The sequence below is a fragment of the Pimephales promelas genome, chromosome 24, assembly GCF_988280905.1.
Source record: "Pimephales promelas chromosome 24, fPimPro1.hap1.1, whole genome shotgun sequence".
NCBI lineage: Eukaryota > Metazoa > Chordata > Actinopteri > Cypriniformes > Leuciscidae > Pimephales > Pimephales promelas.
In genome coordinates this window covers 4,943,317-4,966,813 of record NC_142792.1, presented here as the reverse complement: position 1 = coordinate 4,966,813, position 23,497 = coordinate 4,943,317, and the positions used below count along the sequence as shown (strand labels likewise).

At 36.7% G+C, this 23,497-nt stretch overlaps 2 protein-coding genes across 4 annotated transcripts in view; both read left to right on the top strand.

The window, feature by feature from the left end:
- The window catches only part of tmtc1 (transmembrane O-mannosyltransferase targeting cadherins 1), a 38,953-nt gene that overhangs the window by 624 nt on the left and 14,832 nt on the right, over nucleotides 1-23,497 (top strand). Inside the window, exons 2-8 of the mRNA XM_039667692.2 lie at nucleotides 8,592-8,769; nucleotides 14,320-14,393; nucleotides 15,143-15,319; nucleotides 20,525-20,606; nucleotides 22,076-22,179; nucleotides 22,565-22,643; nucleotides 22,724-22,834. Coding sequence (XP_039523626.2) covers nucleotides 8,592-8,769; nucleotides 14,320-14,393; nucleotides 15,143-15,319; nucleotides 20,525-20,606; nucleotides 22,076-22,179; nucleotides 22,565-22,643; nucleotides 22,724-22,834 — 805 coding nt within the window. The remainder of the gene's footprint in view (nucleotides 1-8,591; nucleotides 8,770-14,319; nucleotides 14,394-15,142; nucleotides 15,320-20,524; nucleotides 20,607-22,075; nucleotides 22,180-22,564; nucleotides 22,644-22,723; nucleotides 22,835-23,497) is intronic.
- LOC120479368 (uncharacterized) lies at nucleotides 2,678-5,891 on the top strand. 3 transcript variants are annotated; one of them, XM_089127084.1, is made up of 5 exons: nucleotides 2,678-2,954; nucleotides 3,659-3,751; nucleotides 4,035-4,116; nucleotides 4,687-4,776; nucleotides 4,882-5,891. In XM_089127084.1, the coding sequence occupies exons 3-5, from the start codon at nucleotides 4,090-4,092 to the stop codon at nucleotides 5,152-5,154; spliced, it is 390 nt and encodes a 129-aa protein (XP_088983210.1). In that variant the 5' UTR covers nucleotides 2,678-2,954; nucleotides 3,659-3,751; nucleotides 4,035-4,089; the 3' UTR covers nucleotides 5,155-5,891. The 3 variants fall into 3 exon arrangements, 2 of the variants coding, with proteins under 2 accessions (XP_088983210.1, XP_088983211.1); XM_089127085.1 differs by having other exon boundaries at nucleotides 3,659-3,755; XR_016150028.1 differs by lacking the exons at nucleotides 3,659-3,751; nucleotides 4,035-4,116.

Genomic DNA, 23,497 nt, shown 5'->3' with positions numbered 1-23,497 from the left:
TAACTTGTAAGTTTTCCAGTTTATGAAACTTTCCACAGAAGTTGCTTTTCATCGCACGAGCAGGTTTGAGTGACCAATATTTACTTGAGTTTAAAAGGTCTAAATATAGTTTTTGATGACTTTTATGCAAACTTTCATTAAGAGACTTTTACATGGTTGGAGTCACATGACAAGAGCTGTTTAATTACATTTAGAGTCTCTAAAAAATATATATCGGTCATAAAACATGATGTCACAATACAGATAACATATTTCATGATATTTGGTATGAGCCTCATTTTGCACAAGTAACCGACTGATTAAGTCGAAAGCATCGCTTTACTAAATGAAAGTAAAAGTAAAAAGGAATGTAAAAGAATGTATTTACTTTTCCCAGTGTTAGTAAATACATTTTTCTCACTTAAAATATACTCTTTTAAACTTAAAGAATGTGTAAAAATGTATGTAATTGGGTTATTGTTTATTATTTAACAATAACTTTTTTAACTCATGTAATTTAGTAAGCTTACTTAAGTCCACGATCACGTTAAGTCTTTGACATTACGCAGTTGTTTACACACAATGCCATTGCCAGCCAACACTTGTTGCGCAGTTTAAATAGCTGTTTAAAGTTACTCTTTTCTCAAAGAAAGTGCACCAAGCGCAACGGTCATTACAAAAATGTGCTCGTAAATCGTCAAATTAAACAGACTAGTACGAGTCTATGAGTTGCAGACGGTCAGACAGTCCGAGATAAGCTCGTGTGTTTTTTACTCCAGATTCAGAACGAGGGGCGTTGCCTTCTCTCGGATGAGGTCATAGCCCATATGGCGCGCGCGTCTGACAGCTCTGCAACATCGCGAGCGAGCCACATTCACACCAGTGTTAACACAAAGAGAACGGAGGAGGACTTTGTTCCTTTATAGTTGGAAAAGTAGGCGTTGTGTATTTATAGCAAGGCAATTAACAGCCTACTCTGCTCCTCATATTTTATCTCCTTTATTTTTGGAGCTGCCAGACACTTCCTGCTCCCTCCTTTGGCTAGGCTAGAGCTGTCTCTTTTTGTTAATAGACAGCAATTTGAGCTCAGTCTTGTTTCAGCACCAAAAGACCTTTTGAATATTTATACATAAATTATATTTAATTGGAAAGACTTTTCAGTTTTTCTGGTAAAAAAATGTGAGTGGTGCCAAACGATAAATGGTTTCCAGGGTGTTGCTATGCAGTTACTAAGGTGCTCTGAGGGATAATAGTCAACGACAATGACAACAGAATATGGCCATGTTTTAGCGTAATACATGTACTGTTCAGACTTAAACAAAATCTTTTAGAAAGTTTTGAGAAAGGTAACCCTTGTATTTTGGTGGCCATCAGTCTTAAAACATATCAGTTGTGTCATGTATCACATCATGAGAGAGCGAATGGGTGCTGCTCGGTCCCCACTGTATGTGTATGAGTGAAAAAGAGATAAAAAGAATACCCTTGAGCCCAGAGGCGTAGATGTGCGAGAGCAAGAGAGAGCTCTGAGCTTGCAGGCTGCTCTTGTATCTCAGCATGATCCTCATGTCTTTTATCTGCTCTTTGATGCCATCTTGACAGGCTCTTGAAAAACTTCAGCTGTCTTTCCCAGACGTGAAAAGATAGTTGGAGCTTAGCGCAGAGACTTTAACACAACGCGAACAGATATAGCTAGAGCTGCCTCCAAATTAGGAGGATTAGTTGCACAATAATGACATTTCCGCCACTATTAGAATAGAATAGAATAGGAAAAATGGATACGCAGCTCTTGGTATACGACAAGAGATCTGGTTGCCATGGCTGCTAAATTTTAAAGTTGCAGTTCGCAATTTCTGAGAAAAGCTGTTGATATTTGAAATCACTAAAATAAACACGCCCCTACCCAAAAGGATCAAGCCCCTATCTTGATTGCCCCATCCAAAAACACTTTATGCAGCACAGCCCCCTCCCCCCTTATGAGGGGACATGCCCCTTACTGCCGATTGGCTACCAGTAATTTTGGTGATCGGCCCAATCCACTTTCAACAGCGTTTATCAGAAATCACTTACTGCACCTTTAGGGCTCATGACATGGACCATTTTTATTATTTTAGTATGTCCCTTGAGGTTCACCTATGATTTTAATAGTTTTTTTGCACAAAAACGAATATATATATATATATATATATATATATATATATATATATATATATTAGGGCTGGGCAACGATTAATCACAATTATATATATATTAGGGCTGGGCAACGATTAATCACAATTAATGCCATCCAAAATAAAAGTTTGTGTTTAAGTAATATATGTGTGCGTAGTGTGTATAATTATTTTGTATATATAAATAATATATATTATAAATAATATATATATATATATATATTTAGGTAAAACTTAAAATTATTTTTAATATAATAAATAATGTTTTAAAATTTTAGTTTAATAAATATTATTTCTAGCAAATATAAAAATACATTGCAAAAAAAAATATTATTCTTTTGTGCTGGGGCCATTGCAACCGTGGGCAGTGTTAGTATATATTGGAAAAATATATACAAAATCAATTAAAAAATAAAAATATGTAATATAGAATAAAACAAATTCAACAAAATTTTTTCTAGGAAATATAAAATTACATTGCTAATATATATAAAAAAAAATAGTATTTACTGTAAAAAATGATCGATGCAAATAGTTGTACAAATGAGGATATACATGTTGGATCAACATAATGGTTGTGTCAAAAAAGAAAAATATGTTTGGTCAATGATTACATGATTTCCATGACTGTACTACAAAATGTTCATCAGGAGAAAATAAATAACGGTGTTCACAGAATTTTTAACATTGCACAAAAAATATTATGTTGGCCGAGCAAGAGGGAACAGCGTCAATCGTCTGAGCATGCGCAAAGGAGTTCTACCAGGCTTTTGAATTTCCCCCGCCACGAGTCACGACATTGAATTGGTGGTGAGTGAATTTTCTTTATTTGTGTTGCGAGCTAATTAGCAAATTTAGGTTAAGAATATATCTTGTGAGTAACGTTAAGTGATTAGCATTCCTTTCCAACTGGCATGCGGTTTTAACGTTGAACCACACGGTTAAGCATCGCATGGGTTGCCACCTGTGCCGGTTTTACCAGGATTGTCATTTGTCCTTCTTTTTAATAACTTGCCTCGGGAAATTTAAGCACTCGTTCGTTTCCGAAACCGAAAGGCTACGTTCAAACTGTGTAGCGCGCGGCCGCGTGCACGGCACAGAGGGGGAGACCTCGCACTCGACATGTTAGAAACGCATGTAATTCCCGGTGGGCGGGTTGTCGATATGTCCCGGTTTTTTATCAGACATAGGTGGCAACCCTATGTTCCTGTTTAATATTTTAAATGTTCAATATTTTTAAATTCCAGTTGCATTCTTTATATATGTGTGATAATTGACTGCAACAGACAGCTAGTCTTGACAACTAACTTAGTGCTTTTGCTATCACAGAGTGACTGATCATTTAGGCTAGCTCTGAGTTAGTTTCCATTCAAAGCGCGTGTGCCATCGTGTTAGCAGCTAGTACTTTGCACAAGTACTTTTTAGAAAACTCTAATACATACTGAAGGTTGTTCTGTGTATAGAACTATGTGTTATTTATGCATTTGTAACGTTATTTATTTGTTTTTCAGGTATTTGTTCAGACTTAAAGCTAAATGCAGTGTCGCTATTGTACATTTTCACATCTGCAGCAAGACACAGGCTACAGGCTTCATCATTGGCAAGTAGGTAAATGTTCTTTTCCCTGCATTCATCCAGACTGTGTTTGTATTTTTACAACACATGCGCACACACACACTAATGACACATGATTTGGATATTTTTGTGTTTTTTTTTGGAAAAAATGGGATTAAATGGGTTAATAATGTCTTATTGATGACCTGTATTTTTGGCAGACCACAGATCTAACTATTTATAGGTTTGCTGTTCTTCGTGGTCTTCCCCTGTACTTGAGAGAGCCAACTTCAATTTCAAAGACTAATTTTTATTTTTTTTATTTTTTTTCAGACTTAAAGCTAAATGCAGTGCTGCTTTTGTACATTTTCACATCTGCAGTGCACATATGCAATGCTTCATCATTGGCAAGCAGGTAAAGGTTATTTTCCTTGCATTCATCCAGACTGTGTTTGTATTTTTACAACAACAGGGCCCTTAAAAAAACATTTATGGAGAGCACATCCTAAAATAGACTCAGCCCACTCAGACACACACCCCAGACACATCACGCACCCAACACACTCAAATCACGCACACCGCAACACACCCCGCACGCACCCCACACACTCACATCACGTGCACACCACACACCCCACAATGTACACCACGCACGCATATCACACACCCGCACACCACAAACCCCACACTCAAATCATGCTCACCACACAACGCACACCCCACAACCCTGCACGCACGCACGCACACCCCACACGCACACATCACACACCCACACTCACCCCACACGCGCGCACACACACACCCCACAACCCTGCACACACACATCACACACCCACACACACGCGCACACACACCACACAACCCTGCACGCAAGCACACCCCACACGCACATTAAAGATACTTGATTTGGATATTTTTGTGTTTTTTGCAAAATTTGGGATTAAATGGGTTAAAATGTCTTATTGATGACCTGTCTTTTTGGCAGACCACAGATCTAACCACTTATGGGTCTGCTGTTCTTCGTGGTCTTCCCCTGTACATGAGAGAGCCAGCTTCAATTTCAAAGACTATTAAGGTAATTTGAATATCTTTATGGTATTACTCTTTGAGATGCAGTAATGATTGCATAAGACATTATGCTTTCAGTCTGACACTTAGTGTCATTTATTGTGTTTCACAGAATACTGAGGCACTGGGGCCACACACAAAGGCCATGAAAATGGGGATCCTGGAAGTGACTGACAGTTCTACCAACTCAGGACCATATTCCACAGTGGTCAATGTGGCTGTAGTACTGGAGGAGGAAGTTGTCATGGACAATTTGGAAGACTTCACAAATGCCCTTGTGATGCTCTTTGGTCTGCTTTATGCTGTAAAATGGAGTAAGGACTTAAGGTACACATTTGAGGCAGTCCAGAAGATTATCTTAAACTGCTGCTCTGGAACTTGTTGATCAAATAAATTGATATTTGATTTGTAAAGCAGTAGGGATGGGCAATGGTTAATCGTGATTATTCGCATCCAAAATAAAAGTTTGTGTTTACTTAATATGTGTATGTAGTGTGTATAATTAATTTGTATATATAAATACACACACATGCATGTATATTTAAGAAATAGCATGTATATACTTTGTAGTTATACATAATTAATATTATATTTGATATATTAATAACATTTTTTTCTTAAATATATACATACATGGGTATTTATATATACAAGTTAATTATACATACTACACACATATTATGTAAACACAAACTTTTTTTGGATGCGATTAATCGTTGCCCATCCTTACAAAGCATTCATCCCTGAGAAATATTAGAATGTTTAATTTTTTAAAGTAGAGATTTATTTTGCCAATAGAACTGTTTTAATGTACATAGTGACATATGTAACCTGAAAGTAGTGGGCAGTACTTTGTATTTTATTTTTTCCATGTAATGTACAGTAATTGCCCTTAGTCTTAGACTAACAGACTAAAAATGTCATATGTTTACAGGCAAAGCCACTGTCATGTTTTACTGAGTAAAGCAGATATTTGTTGTACAGCTATTGACTAAGTTATATGCCATGCTTTCTTGAACTCTCAGATCTTGTTTCGGCACTATTTGAATACTTGTGTAATATTTTACTTGAGACTAACAGGCAAGTCTTTTGTATTTTAATAAATGCATAAAATGTACTCTATCAGAGCCTAGTGTGTTATTTATTTGAAATAATGAAAAAGAGACTTTTTTTGACCAACATTAATGAAAAATAGACTTTTTGGCCAACATGAAATATTTAATTAATACAACATTTTATTTCAATTTGAGTCTGTTCATTGGCCCAACAAGCTGTTTAGTCAACAGAAAATATTTAATTGACAACATTCTATTTCAAGTTAGGTCGACATGCAGGGGTAGTCAGCACAACACAAAAAAGTTGGTTTCCGCAACTTAAATTGGGCCAACTAAAAATTTTAGGTGCAACGGGTCACTAGAAATTTTTATGTTGGAGAGGCATATATTTTTTTACAGTGAATGTATTGTTCTTCTGTGGAAGGGCCAGTAAAATAGTTGACAGCAAGGGTAAAAATTGGAGGTGCTTGATTGGTCGAGCAGAAAAGCCCTGCTGTCATGATACATTTATAGTGCTTTTTGGAGGTTGTTGGAGCCTCACAGCCCCTATTCTTTCGACTTTTGTGTTCCATGCTGTGGAATGTCAGTAATTCAACTATTCCTTTCAAATATTTTCCTCAAATCAATTGGACTAGCTGCCCTGCTCTCTGAGAGAATTGCAATTAGCTGATGTTAACTGTGAGCAAGAGTTTTCCTTGGCTCTGTGATTGCAGAATATAATGCTGTTCGACTGCACACTCAGTATGGATGCCTAGATTTTTATCTTCATCTCTGATGAGGCTTGAAGACATTTTCTTGTTCTTCTATAGAGACTGTATTGCACACACTCACGCCTCGATGTCACATTAATCAGAGGTGGTTAAACACAGGTTTATTATTGCCTGCAGATGTACAAACTGTTTCACAGTCATTATCGTTTTCCTTCCATCATTTCATTTAACTGTCACCCTTTCGCCCTCATTCAATTTCCTCTCGTTCTCTAACCTGGCCTCTGAACGTCATGCTCAGTCAGAGCTAAATATTAAGTGACTCATAGAACTTTTTATGCTTGCGTAACAAAGTATGCCGTCCAAGTATAGGCCTTCAAATACTGTGATCTGGAATTCGTCCCGACAAGTCTTAGAACTTGTTTGTTTTACAGTCCAATGGGGTAGCACTCAACAGTCCCTCTAAAATCATCTCTAATTAAAGATTACATATATTTTTTTAGTTACTGGCAACAATGTTACTTGTGTTCATTTGACATGACAAAGAATACATGTGAGAATTTTTTATTTCATACATTTTCAGAATATAATATATTTTTATGTGAAGAAAAATACAAATCAACCCTCAGATGCATGTTGACCACTACAGATGTGGGAATCATTTAGAAATATTAATTACCTATTATTATTAGATCTTGGAATAATTATCTTCTTATTTTGAAGTTTAAAAACCCAAAACATTAAGATCACAGTTGTTATTGTTAACTAAAAAAACTATTCAAAATAGTTGTTAATTAAAATAAGATTAAATATTAGGGCTGTCAAACGATTAATCGCGATTAATCGCATCCAAAATAAAAGTTTGTGTTTACATAATATATGTGGGTGCACTGGGCATAATTATTTTGTATATAAATACACACGCATGCTTGTATATTTAAGAAAAGAATATCATTTATATATAAAATATTTATATATAATATAAATTATATATAAATCTATATACAGTATATACATTAAAATATTTCTTAAATAAATACAAGCATGTGTGTATTTATATATGTAAAATAATTATACACAGTGGACCCACATATACAGTATTATGTAAACACAAACTTTTATTTTGGATGCGATTAATTGTTTGACATATATATATATATATATATATATATATATATTAGAAGAGAAACATATATAAAAACGAGAAATGTTGAAATAGAATAATTTTTCTTACTAATATAAAAAATGACTAAATCTAAATTGAAATAAATAAATTGAAGTCAAATAGAAATATTAAAAAAGTCAAAATACAAAATAACGAAATTACTAAAACTTAAACTAAAATTCAATTGAAACAGAAAATATAAAAACACTATAATAGTATAAATAATATTAAAATAACACTGGTGAAAACTTTTTTCCAATATCGTTCAGCCTAATTATAATGTCTTTTCATTTTCCTTCAACCATTTAAAAAAACCCATAATGTGAAATCTAAAAAATAATTTTAAAGAGGTGATTTTATATCTGAAAGTGTATTGTGAAATGAGTGTATTATGTTCATCTTGTTCTTGGTGCTCTTGCTAAATTTTAATGCAATCTCTCCTGCAAGTCAAGGTGACCATGGACTCTCATTAATGTTGCATTATTGCTTTAGGCTAATTGTCCCCTTCTCTCATCTCGCTCGGCCCCTTGCTCTCTTTCTCTTTAAGGGCTTCCTGTGCTACCGTATCGCAAGGTCAAGCAAATGTATTTACTGAACATCAGAGGTTTTTCCACAGCCATGTCCTTTTGTTTTGCCATGCTGAGACAGACTTTCTGGTGTGATACTACAACTTTCTTTACCAAAGTAATTTGTCTCTGCATAGTAAAATAAAGAACGTCACATCTGATTCTGATTATACAGATGTCCAGCAAATGCAGCAAAAGTACAAGCCAACACAATTGTCCTGTTGCCTGTTAGGACAGAAGCTATGCAATCAGGTTTTATCTCTCGTCTGCGTGGTGTTCCTCATGTCTTGTTAATGACACTGTTTCTCTGTTTTTCACTCTCGCTGCAGGTTGAACATTTTGTTGGGTGGCATGACTCCATTCTACTTCCACCTGGTGAACGTGTTCCTGCACTGCACGGTGACGGCGCTGCTCATGCACACCTGTGAACAGTGTGTGTTTGAAGACAGCAACTGCTCTTTCCTCACCGCTCTGCTTTTCTCTGTCCACCCCATTCACACCGAAGCTGTGAGTCTCAATGCATCTGCTTTTCTAATCAATTCCATTCTCGGTCCGTCTGTAGATGTTTGATCTATCTATCCATCCATCCATCCATCCATCCATCCATCCATCCATCCATCCATCCATCTATCCATCCATCATTCTATCGTTCTATCTATCTATATCTATTTTTCGTTATATCGTTCTATCTATCTATCTATCTATCTATCTATCTATCTATCTATCTATCTATCTATCTATCTATCTATCTATCTATCTATCTATCTATCTATCTATCTATCTATCTATCTATCTATCTATCTATCTATCTATCTATCTATCGTTCTATCTATCTATCTATCTATCTATCTATCTATCTATCTATCTATCTATCTATCGTTCTATCTATCGTTCTATCTATCGTTCTATCTATCTATCTATCTATCTATCTATCTATCTATCTATCTATCTATCTATCTATCTATCTATCTATCTGTCCATCCGTCCATCCGTCCATCCGTCCATCCATCATCCATCCATCCATCCATCCATCCATCCATCCATCCATCCATCCATCCATCCATCCATCCATCCATCCATCCATCCATCCATCCATCCATCTATCTATCTATCTATCTATCTATCTATCTATCTATCTATCTATCTATCTATCTATCTATCTATCTATCTATCTATCTATCTATCTATCGTTCTATCTATCTATCCATCTATCTATCTATCCATCTATCCATCCACCCATCCATCCATCCATCCATCCATCCATCCATCCATCCATCCATCCATCCATCCATCCATCGTTATATCTATCTATCGTTCCATCCATCCATCAATGTATTCATATATTTGAATGATATATTCAGGATGTCTATGTTTAGTGTTTTGTGAAATCTGAAGGTTTTGTGGGCTGTGCATTGAAGATTTATCTCGGAGTTTTCGAGTGAACGGCAGAGTTTGTTTACAGTCGAGCGTTTGCTGGTTCGGTTGGAGTGAGTCCATGCCGCTGAGCCGGAGTCTGATCATCAGCTCTGTGTAAACACCATACATCAACAGCTTCACTGCATCCCACCAGCATTAATGAGACACACACACACACACACACACACACAGCACGGGAGGTGCTGTCCTTCGAGTTGTGACTGATTAAGCAGAAATATAATTAGTCTCTGGATAAATATGAGAAAGACAAATAAGAGGATCTTTACCCAACTCTCTCTCTCTCTGTGTGTGTGTGTGTTGTGACCATCACAGGAATTTACCGTCACAGGAATGCGCTACATTTTAAAATATATATATTTTGAGCAAATAAATGCCGCCCTCCAGAGCTTTCTTTCAAGAACATTATTCCAAACTTTGAGCGGTAGCAGTGTGTATATACTGTGATGCTCGTGCCAGTGAAGCGAGTCGAGTCAATATCATAGTAAATGATATCCCGCGTCAGGTTGCATCAGATCCTCTCTTCGGCTCATTCGTCTCCAGCTTGCAGCCGCAGGTTTGTCCTCCCAGCAGGGAGTCAGTCGGCTAGTTGTTAGTCGAGAGGAGCATCACTTGACAGGCATCAGCAGGCTCCCGATGGAGGATGAAAGGCCTCGTTCACTGGCGTTCTGTCTCTCCCCGGAGACTGTACTGAAGCCTGCCGCCAACCTGCTGACCATCTGTCGGACCTGACATCCAGCACCTCGCGCTGGACACTGACCATGGTGTCTTGTAATTGAAAAATACATTTCGTCCTTGCATTAGTTACACTTTTCTCTCATTCTATTCAGTTTGGAAGCTTGACTCATATTTTCCTGATCTTAACTTTTGTAGCGCACTCACACACTGTATTCTGTTTGTTAAAAATCAGCTGTGCGATAAAGTGTATTTGTGCAAGTTTCTCCACAAAATCTGTCCCTTATTCGGGTTTTTGAAAGGTGTGTGAGTGGAAAAACTGTTGATAGATTTGGTTTCGCAGCAGTGGGACAGCAGTTGGTGCGTGTGCCTCTGTGTTGGCAGGGCAGGGCTCGACTGCAGCTGTTTCTGAGGAATTCCTGTCGAATTAGGTAATTGGCTGAAATGAGGTATAGCTGTGGGTCTTTCTGAGAAGTGCAGCGTTTCAGATCTCCATCTTGATTTACAATTACCCTACAGATGTGTGTGTGCGTGTGTGCATTTAAACGCCAATCTTAGAAGTCGCTATTGAGGGGGGAAGAATTCGCAATTGAGTCCACTCCCGTGGAAGGGTCCTTAGAGATTCATGGATCTACTTTCAGGACCAAATATCTTAAGACACAATAGATCAGGAATGCGGTCCTTTTAGATTAGATTGGATTGGATTGGAGTTATATCATTCCAGCAGTACAGTCGAACGAAATCGAAATCTTTAACTAGGTTTGCAGTGCATTTGACAAAAATGACTAACATTATAAGGACACACGGTATGTAATACAATTACCTCACTGTAAACAATACACCGTTCATATACAGTACTCTCTGCAGGGTGTCCAGGGTGACATTTTCCATTTGAGGAGTCATGATTACAGTTTGTTGGGGATGGTAATTGCCTGTTGAAACAAATGTGTAGGAGGACAGGCGACAAATAATATAAAAGTTCATTGGAGTGATGGATAATTATAGGGTAATTCAAACTTTTGTACGTAAATACGCAAACTGGAAAATAGCATTATGCACACTGTAAAAAAATATTGTTGGTTTAACTTAAAAAATGAAGTAAGCTGGTTGCCTTAAAACTTTTAAGTTCATTGAAATTGAAAAATTGAGTTAATATAATGAAGGAGATTGATTTAATAATCAGAGACTCAAAATATTATGTTATCTGAACCACATAAATTATCTAAGTTCATTTGACAGAAGAAAAAACGTTATGATAACAAATCATGATTTTTATTTTACAGTGCATGGTCAGGTGATTTTTTTTTCTTCTTCTTCTTCTGTGTTTGTTAACTCAAGGCATGTCCATCTAGTAATTTCCTAGTTACAATCACATACATTGGTAATTACGTGATGTGTGCATCAATTTATTTTGATAGTCAAAAATGCTCAATTTGTGACTGCGACGAATTCGAGAATTTGATCAAAATAAATGTGCTTCCACTATTATTCTCAATTTTTTATATGTATGTGTGTATGTATATATATATATATATATATATATATATATTAGGGGTTTAATGATACCCTCAAGTCACAATTCGATACATATCACGATACTGAACTCAAGATACGATATTATTGCGATACTCCAAGACATATGATAATAGGTTAACAAAAAATGTACTGTTGATTTGATATTACATTGTGGGAATAACAATATTCATGATTCTGAAGCTGAAAATATAGAATTATTTTAGACGAATATTCTTTTTCTGACTAGATATATTTAATATATTTAGATATATTTTAAAATAATGTTGGACACTTTTTACTGGTCAAGTTACATAAGTCATTTAGCATTATCAGGACCCACAAATATACCTTCATTGCATTATTATCATGATTATAATGTATAATAATCATAGACTGTAAAAAAATTTTTACAGTCTATGATTATTATACATTATAATCAACATTATATAGTAGTTGTAGTACCGAGAATTTTTCCTCACACAGTAATTTTTATTTTGGGAACTATTCACGATACATATTGTCACTATCGACGATACGTATTGTTGCATTTTTGTATTGCGATGTATTGTGGCACGATATATTGTTACACCCCTAAATATATAATGATCATGTTAGTTAGAAAATCCACATCTTTTTGATGTTTTAATAATGGATAATACAAGCAATATTCTAAATGAAAAACATATGATAATGGAAGCATTGCCCAGTTGCTGCATCCATTATGACATTAGGGTGGCGTTCATGTGCGCTTATCTCATAAATACTATTATTTCAAAATGACCCAGAGGCAGCATTTAGACATGCTTTTAATGGATGACTGCTTTATTACTGCAACTGTGAAAGTCTGGCGCTAAATTTACTGATAGTTCCACTGACTAGCAAGACATTTACATCTATATTCAGCCCATAAACACAACAGCCGGACCGTAACACCACACAGACGCTGAACTGGAGGAAGGGCCAGTGGGCTTTTTATATGTTTACATTGAAGATGTCTCGGAGCAGTGCAAAAACACACACACACGCTCCCTGTCCCTCACCAGTGGTGCATGTATGGTCTGTTGCTCCGGGGTGTGTCTTCTGGAAGTGTGTGTATAATTCCATGGAATTCTGAATTCTGCCTCTGGGGGGGATGGGCTTCAGAAACCCTCCAGATGTGAAGTGTGGGATCATTTTAACATTTGTGCCTCTGGCAAAAACAAGGAGGGAAAAAAAGTGCGTGCAAATAGATTGGAGAGGATAAGCGGATGGATGTTAAGGACGGTGTGCGTATTTAGGGGGATGGGACGATAAAAGGACGGAGCGGACAGCGCCAGGGAAATAAATCTCTCTTGCCCTCACGTTTTCTTTTTCTCCTTCCCGCTCTTTCTTCCCCCTCATTTGAGTTTTGTGAAACCATTTGTCCTATAAAGATATGATCATTAAATATCTCTGCCTCATTGCAAACAAACACACACCTAGATTTATTCAGCCTTTCCTCATACAATTTACACTTTTACATCACCCTCAATAGCAAAGCTGCCACAATGGAAGAGAATTTAATGATACACTCTTAGAAGAAAAGGTTCTATCAGCGCTACGTATTTGGAACCCCTAAAAGGTTCTATACACTCTTAAAAAAAGGGTTCCTCTGGGTTCTATATAGAACCCTGGGGTTCCGTACTTGGCCAATAGAACCTTTTTCCAAAAAAAATGTTCTTTATAGAACCATTTTGGAGTTCCATATATGAAGCGGGGGATGGAACCATTTCTGGTTCTAAATAGAACCATTACTTCTAAGAGTGTAGGTCTGTTTTCGAGATGTGTGTGTGTTTGGTATTACAGTCCGGCTGCTGCATTTATGGGGTGAATTTAGATGTAGATATAGGGTACATATACACAACAACGATTTACTAAAAACAAAAAAGGTTTTCTTTTGTGTTTTTCTCGTACAGACGACAACATTGTTAAAACGGTCACACGGATTTGCATAAAAAAGAGACTAAAAACGCTCTATTCTGTTGCCAGGCCAGTTGATGGCGATGTCACTTTGTAAAGAAGCAATACGTGCCTATAGACTGAACACGTAATACGCGTTTAATGACATCACCGGTTTCACAAATTCACGTTTTTAGACTTATAATAACCTAAGGGTATTTATTTTATTTTTTTAAACGTGCACTTTGAAAAACGTTTTCAAAAGTTCGCATTTTTCAGGCCCCCAAAATGCCATTTTCGTGTACATGAATGGCTAAAACGCATAAAAAGTTTTCTGTTTTTAGTTGAAAACGTGTCATGTAAATGGCCCCATAAATATCTGGACCTGGACTGAATCTGCAAACCTAGTGCCAGACAGTTGCTGTAATAAAGATAAAATTCATGCAAGTTTGTTGATGATCTGATGGTTTTATTACTTTAGCACGATTATAAATGTGTCATGCTTGTGTGTTTCAGGTGTCTGGGATCGTTGGGAGAGCCGATGTGTTAGCCAGCATGTTGTTCCTCCTGGCCTTTCTCTCCTATATTAGGTAACAGCTGAGTATCTTCCATTAGGGTGTAAAAGACAGATCTGTATTGAACATGCAATGCATCCATTACTGAACTGAATAATTGATTATAATTCTAAAAATAATTAGCGATTAATTTGTATCCATTTGTTTAATCTTATCAAACCAAACCTTGACGCAATTTTTGATTTCATGATGCGTTTGATTGCAGTTTTTTTATTGTCAGTCTACGCAAACCAAGTCTGTTTTTTTCTGCCATAACATCTTTCTGAATTGTTTGTCGGTCTTAGAGGAAACTATTTGCATACTGTCCGAGTACAGTAGTGTTTTCTCTGATGCTCACCAAAGCAAAATAAGTAAAACAGTATTATTGAGAAATATCATTACAATTGAAAATAATTTTTCTCTAATTTAATATATTTTGAAATGTCATTATTCCTGTTTTGCAAAGCTGAATTTCCAGCATCATTACTCCAGAAATGATTGTGATATGATGATTTGGTGCTCAATAAATATTTCATATCATTAGTATTATTTTATCAATGTTGAAAACAGTTGTGCTGCTTCATATTTTTTGTGGAAATAATTTTATTCAGGATTCTTTGATGAATTGAAAGTTCAAAAGAACAACATTTATTTGAAATAGAAATCTTTTGTAACATTATAGATGTATTATTTACTGCTATTTTTGATCAGCTTTATACATCCTTGCTGAATAAAAGCAAACTGACCTTGAGTTGTAGCGTAATATGACTTTTTTTCTCTTCCAGGAGTGTGTCAGCGAGCAGAATGGCGGACGAGTTTCCCACTACAGTGTCAGTCTTGTCACTGGCTCTCAGTCTGTTGTTGGGCACCTGTGCCATGCTGGTGAAAGAGACGGGCATCACTGTGTTTGGTGTGTGCGTCCTCTATGATTTCCTGGTGCTCTGCCGCAAGCCGCTCATCTTGTAAGTGTCAGTATGCTCACTATACTAGATTATTTGCAGATGTTAATTATTATTGTCTGGCATTGTCACTGGGTGTCATTGTGTTGATGTTTTTACATTCAACAAGCATGACAACATGACGTTATTTATATCAAATTGTATCGTATTTCCACAAATCCGTAATTGTTTTTGATTTGCCGATCGAGTTTTAAGGTCATCTTTTTCATTTTGATCTGAAATGGCAACCGTTTCTATCATATCATATCTGTGTGCTGTGGATGGAAGTGGCATGTAAAGAGCTCGGAGAAGGCCGTCTGTGTGTGTCTATAACGGAATCTTCCATGGAATGTTTATGGAGAATTCCATTGTGTCCAGGGCATCGGAGCCGCCATGTGCTTTCAATATTCAACCCATGGCTGAGACAGTCCCAATACACATTCGTCACATGCAGTCGGATCACATAGCACACAAACTCATTAAATTCATTAGGAGGCAGTTAACGATCGACGGCCCCTAGACAGACATTGACTGGTTGTATGTACTGTCTGAAAATAAGCTTAGCTCATCAAAACATGTAAATGCATGCCGAAGCACAGTCTGACCGTGGGTCTTGTCCTTTCATGAAACTGCTATCGAATATTCCCAATATATTGACATGGATTTTTTTTTTGCCTGTATAAGAATTATTCACATGAATAATGCATTTTCTTTTGAGCCATTTCTAAATTGCATGCCGTTAGGTTACTTTCACGTTAAAAAAAAAACAAAAACAAAAACGCGGTGGTAGGTTCATTTCTAGAAATCAGTGCAAAAATAAAAGTTTGTGTTTACAAAATATATTTGTGTGTGGTGTGTATAATTATTTTGTATATATAAATACACACACATTCATGTATATATTTAAGAAATATTTGCATGTCTATACTGTGTATATATATTTATACATAATTTATATGAAATATAAATTGTAATATTTTATACGTTAATAACACATTTTTCTTAAATATATACATGCACATGTGTGAATTTTTTATATGCAAAATAATTACACACAGTACACACACACACACACACATATATTATGTAAACACAATTTTTTGGGATCCGATTAATCGTTGCTCAGCCCTAATTAAAATATATTAGTAAACATATACATTTAACAGTTTTTATTTAGTTAGCATTTTTTACTACAGCGCATGTTGGGGCAAGTCGATACAAACATATTATGGCTGTGTTATAAAGATGTTCCTAAATATAAAAGAGACACCCCTACCCCAAATAAAAAAAAAAATATATATATATATATATATATATATATATATTGCCTACTGTTTTTTTTTCTCCGCTAATTCGTTTTTTTTGCTTCTTTAATCGTTTAAAGGACGACTTCTTGTTTAACTGGTACCAAACAAATTGTACGAGCAGAGAATCTAGCCAATGATCAGCGCAGATCTGCGATGGATAATACACAAAGCAATCTCCCAATTACAGCTCGGCACTTTCGTTCAGCTGTGGCGGTAATTGGCATTCAAAGAGAGTCAATCAGGCGAGACAAACGGCAATCGCACTCTCAGACTCAACCCAAACTCTCTCATTCTCTCTCTCTCATAGTGTGAACCTCATTTGCTTCAATTACAGTCTCAGCTACTTAAAATGTGCTCTGTGTCCAGTGGGTCTGCACTCTCCGAGAATGTGAAAAGCTGAACAAAGGGGCTCATCAGTGAAGTGGGAAACAGAGAGGGACCCCTTGACTGGCCCTTGGGTTCTCATTACTGAAGGAGACACAGGACTGAGATGCCAGACTCATCCTTGAGTGCTGTGTGCAAACATACACACATTTACACACAATCCCATGCTCATTCCTCTCTCCCAGGCTAAGTTGCCGGACCATCTTTGCAGTTTTGATAGTTTAATGAAACCCCCATTTCATGCATTAGGGCTTATATGGGTATTTAGAAGAGGACGACATTTATTTTCTAGCTAATACTCGTGGTTATGAGGTGTAGTGGTTGTCAATGCGTGGTATTAACTGTCCTAACAGCATTTGAACCACTTCTAATGCCCTAGAGACCACTCAGAAGACGTTTGCAAATAATAGGGGAAGTTGTGTGGCCAACTGCAACATTTGTGATGCATCTTGCATATTTATCACTGTAATGTTGTCTAGTGTAATACATATTGCTACAGCACCAATCGGTTAAATTATGTTCAGTGCCAGCTTTGTTTGTGGAATTGAGTCTCTCAACGCTCCCATGTGTTCTGCAGAGATCAAAAACACAAGACATGCATCTATTCCTCAGCATTAGTCACAGACAGACAAACATTACATCTAACATCCTGTAGCAAAAGCACGGTTTAATCCATTATTAAGACATGATGTGTGTAGTGTTTATTTGTGGTTATGTATGAGCATGCGCCACATTCTACAAATCTGGAATACTTTTATCTATTTCTTTTAAAGCAATAGATTCTGTTGTAAATCTGTTGGATATGTTATATAATTTATTTAATACTAAAATATAATATTTAGCTTTACCAAATGATTTAATTTTTAAAAATTTTTTAGTACATAACCCTATTTAAGCCACTGCGTTATTGTACTATAAAACTTTGTAAAAAGAAATATATATAAATAAAGAAATTATAAATGTAGTATTTTAAAAATATGTCCTTTATTCAATGAAAATCACAAAATAACAAATCATGTGTTTCATTTAAACATTTCATTACAAACTTATGTGAGTTCTCGTAAAGGAGTAGTTCACTTTTGAAAAAACTTTTGCTGATAATTTACTCACCCCCATGTCATCCAAGTTATCCATGTCTTTCTTTCTTCAGTCGAAAAGAAATTAACGTTTTTTCTCCATATAATGGACTTCAATGGGAACCAAACGTTTCAAGGTCCAAAAGACAGTTTCAGTGCAAACTATAAACTGTTCAAAGGGCTTTAAACGATTCCTGACGATGAATAAGGGAAAACGAACTTATCAAGCGAAACGATCGCTCATTTAAACAAAAAAATGTCAAAGTTTAAGTTTTATAAGCTCAAATGCTCGCCTTGCTCTGTTCTGTGATGCACGTTCGTGACTCTCCTGTTCCAACTCGTTCATCAAAATGAACGAATCTTTTCCCGAGTCATTTCAATCATTTCGTTCGTTGAATGAACCAAATGACTCGGACAAAGATTTGTTCATTTTGATAAACGAGTTCGAACAGGAGAGTCACGAACACACTTCACAGAACAGAGCATAGCGATCATTTGAGCTTATAAAACTTAAACTTTGTTATTTATTTATTAAATGAGCGATCATTTCGCTTGATAAGACCCTTATTCATCGTCTGGAATCGTTTAAAGCCCTTTGAACAGTTTGCAGTTTGCACTGAAACTGTCTTTTGGACCTTGAACCGTTTGGTTCCCATTGAAGTGCATTATATGGAGAAAAAACTTTAATTTCTTTTCGACTGAAGAAAGAATGACATGGACATCTTGGATGACATGGGGGTGAGTAAAGTATCAGCAAAAGTTTTTTTTTAAGTTTGACCTCCTCAGGTTGACGAGCTACATTTTTCCAGTGATTGAGCACCTTATTGCACTAACCATTTGTTGAAAAACTATAATTTTTAGATTAATTTAAAGATTTTGAATGCTGTACCCTTTTCAGTGAGCATGCCACATTAGGTAGATTATTAGATTGAAGGAATATTTATGAGCTTATTCGTAAGTTAACAAACACAGCTTCAGTACACAGAACATCTGTGTCATTTCTTCAAACGGAGTGACGCTGGCGGGCATGAACACACTCCTCAGCCTTGAAGAACAGCAAAGGTTCCTCTCTCCGGCTGCGTCTCCCTCTGGGGAATGAGGGCTCTGGCTTTATTTGATTTTCAAAAGTGCCCATAAACCTTTCCTGCTACCCGTGACCCTGGGGAGGACACGAGACACAAACCCCCTCACACACACACACACACACACAGAGAGTGGAGTGTGTGATTGTGACTGATAGTCATCATAATGCCTGTAGACACGCTGTCTCTCAGTTTGGGTGAGTGTGTGTTTGCAGTGAGGGGGTGAAGTGTGTCCTGTGGGCTTTGTTATTATTAAATGCATAAGCTAACACTAGTTTTCTCTCCTGTAACTCTACACCAGTGCAATATTCATAAGAGTATCAGTTACTAACTCCTAAGTAAATGCTCCCAGTTCCATTAAATTCCATTTATCTGCATTTGCAAACCCATTTTACTTCCCTAAAGTGATATATTTCCAAGTGAAGGTATATTGATTGTGGGGGGAAAAGTCATTAATTAGCATGCCAGTTTGCATTTTGTGTAGGACTCCTCCCCTTCTGAAGCACGACCAGCCCTCATTGGCTGAAACTTGGTGGCCTTGGTGAAGTCATTTGAAAAGTTGTTTCAGAGGCAGAGAAAGTGTTTATATTTTAACGAGATCTACATTTAATTTAATTTCTTTGGAATAGCACGCACATATGAATCGATTATTCGTATTAAGATTGAAATTAGGTGGTCATCAGAATGCACTGATGAATTGATCACAGTAAGTTAATAAAGTAATGAACATTTTTTTTTACATTTTTGTTGGGTGCAAAACCTATCCTCATTTTCTTTTAACGAAAAAAAAAACCTGTAGAAAAATGAAAGTAGCGATGAAGGGCAAGAATAGAGGATTTTTAATTCTGTGCTGTCTTACGATCCCTGGAGTACAATACGTTTTGAAAAGCACCGATGCGCACACACACATTCACGCACATAGTCATTAAGCTGAGCTCTCTCCAACTCTTTACTGAATCAATCAGCAGAAGTGCGATGTACTGCCTGAGCTCCATTCCTCCCCCACCTCCTTCTCTCGCCTCTTCTTTTCTTTCATTCATCTCACCAGTCACAGCTGTCATGGTGTCATGTCACGCTGAATTAAAATTCACTGTACATCCCGGCACTCTCAAAGAAGGATGACGGCGTTCCAGTTTAGAGCGGCGTTTTAAATTCTTCTAAAGAGGGCTGTGCGAGTGTTTGTCTACTCGATTTCTTGCAGCTCTGTTTTCCAAGATGTAGAGGTAATTAATTGAGAGCAACGGTAAACGGATTAATACACCCCTAAAGTAATTCCCTGATGGTTTGATTAAGTCGTTAATGAACGAAGATGAGTCCATCAGCTGATTGAGTTATGGAGTCTGTAAACGACTGTCACATCTGGTTATGCTTTCGTTCCAGGCATCTGTCGGGCTCCGGGTTGAAGGAGCTTGTCAGGATCTCCTGCCCGTTCGTCAAACGTGCTTGCGTCATCTCGTTGCATGTAAGTAGCTCAATTGTTACTGCCCGTTCCAAATATTGCAATGCTTTTTGGGTGGGATCAGGGAAATGTTTATTTTATTTAACATTCATGCTTTTTTGTTGTTCAATGAAAGAAGCGAACGAATAAATCAGTCAAAAATGTCATTTGTGTGCATGCATGTCGTCTTATGACCAAACAAAATGTTAATATTTGTTTATGAGACAGTTTGCATAAAACTGCATAACTTCCCATGGAAAGTTTCCGGAAATTTACCAAACGTTTTCTGCCGCTTTGCAACCCTAGTGGTTAAAGGAGTAGTTCACTTTTGAAAAAACTTTTGCTGATAATTTACTCACCCCCATGTCCTCCAAGATGTCCATGTCTTTCTTTCTTCAGTCGAAAAGAAATTAAGGTTTTTGATTGAAACATTCCAGGATTTTTCTCAATATAATGGACTTCAATGGGAACCAAACGGTTCAAGGTCCAAATGAGAGTTTCAGTGCAGCTTCAAAGGGCTTTAAATGACACCAGACGATGAATAAGGGTCTTATCAAGCGAAACGATCAGTCATTTAAAAAATAAATAAAAAAGTTTATAAGCTCAAATGGTCACCTTGCTCTGTTCTGTGATGAGCGTTCGTGACTCTCTTGTTCAAACTTGTTCATCAAAATGAACAAATCTTTTTTCGAGTCATGACTCGAAGGGTCCAAGATAAGACCCCTATTCATCGTCTGGAATCGTTTAAAGCCCTTTGAAGCTGCACTGAAACTCTCATTTGGACCTTGAACCGTTTGATTCCCAATGAAGTCCATTATATGGAGAAAATCCTGGAATGTTTTCATCAAAAACCTTAATTTCTTTTCGACTGAAGAAAGAAAGATGTGGACATCTTGGATGACATGGGGGTGAGTAAATTATCAGCAAAAGTTTCTTTTTTTTTTAAAGTGAACTACTTTAAAGATCTGGGCTGGATTATACATAGATTTTAAACCCCATTAAATCATAATGAATGTTTTGTGGCTTTTATTTCATGTCTGTGAGCTTTGATGTTTGAGCATCTATATATGATAGCAATCTACTAAAAGCTGGGAAAATTGACTCTTAGTGGATCAGGGGTCGTCTTCTTCAGGAATATTGGTGCATCTTGTTTTCAGGGGCGTATCCACATTTGTCCCTCCCCCTAATATTTTTAGCAATCCAGTAACATAAACCGTTTTTTTGTTTGTTTTTCTTTTCATGTGAACCATGTTTCTTTTAATAAACGTTAACCTTTCATAATATTGTCAGTTTTACAAGGACCTATTTAATGTTCACATTTATTACTTTTTTAATATAATTGATTTTAAAAAATACATATATTTTTTATTATTTTTTTATATAACTTATTTTTATTTCATTATATGAATTGATTTATAACATTTTTATTTCATTTAAATTAGCATTGACATTTATGTCATTTTTGTTGAAGTCTTTATTGTGTTTTTCTGCAGGTTACAGTCATCATGTCTTTCCGCTTATGGTTGATGGGTGGATCCATGCCACTCTTCTCAGAGCAAGACAATCCAGCATCCTTCTCTCCATATCTGCTCACCAGGTCGGTCTGACTGTCATCACTCTGTTACGGTTATGTTCTTTATAGTTCTGTTTGATTGGCTGCGTCCAAAATCACATACTCGTACTAGGGCTTAGTTTCCTCAGTTGATTGCTCCGTGTCTTCAGTGTTATATGTGGCGGGGTTCTCCTGCGTCATGAGAAATATGTTCTCATCCACTGATGATATATAAGCGAGGGGTCTGATGTGGTCTGGAACGTACATAAAAGCAGGATAACCTTGACATTTCCTCCTATTCATAATTGTTGCATGATTTTATCTCTTATAATTATCTTATGTAAGAAGAACCATTAATATTTTCTGTGAATGTATAAAATATCCATAACAGAAAACATTTCACAAAACACAAATCTTTGTGTCTTTTTAGGTTTCTTTCATACTGCTATCTGCTCTCCTTCAATGCCTGGCTCTTACTGGCTCCCATAGTGCTTTGCTACGATTGGCAGGTAAATGAAATCAACAGAAACACACTGCGAAAACTACTTTCTAGTAAACATTAGATAATTGCACGAGTTGTGATTGACAGGTGGGAAGCATTCCTTTAGTGGAGTCTCTGTGGGACGGACGGAACATTGCTTCCCTGACTTTGGCTCTCGTCATGCTGGCACTGAGCCTTAACTGTGTTACACACCTACAGGTGAGCACACACACACATTTCCTCATGTCAAGACAACCGCTGAGACCTCGTCTCCCGTCATAATTTAAGAAAAGCACACTTCGAACATATGAAAGCCTTCACTCATGCCGTCTCACATCCCGCTGTTCTGTCATTCTTCCCTCCTCCCGTGTGCTCCCAACGCAGTTCTCCACGACTCATCGCCATAGCAACCCGTGAAAAATAGCAGCTACTGTGTAAACGAGTTCAAACGCTCACATCACGTGAAGCAGATGTTTGCCTGTGAGCTAATGCACACGTTCCTCACGCAGGTCGTGCATAAAGCGAGTTGTTTATTTATCAGGTTATTCAGTTCTCCAGGCCATTATTTCTGCGTATCTCAATCTTGCAAATTTTTGTGAGGCACATATGCTGACGGTGAAATTCATAGATCATTTTCATATGCCAAATAAAAGTACTTTCAGCATCACAGACCCTGGAAAAATTCGCAGTACATCAAAACTGCTTGAAAATCTGTATTAGCATTATTATAGTTTAAGACGAAGAACATTTTAAAGGAGTAGTTCACTTTTAAAAAAACTTTTGCTGATAATTCACTCACCCCCATGTCATCCAAGATGTCCACGTCTTTCTTTCTTCAGTCGAAAAGAAATTAAGGTTTCAACATTCCAGGATTTTTCTCCA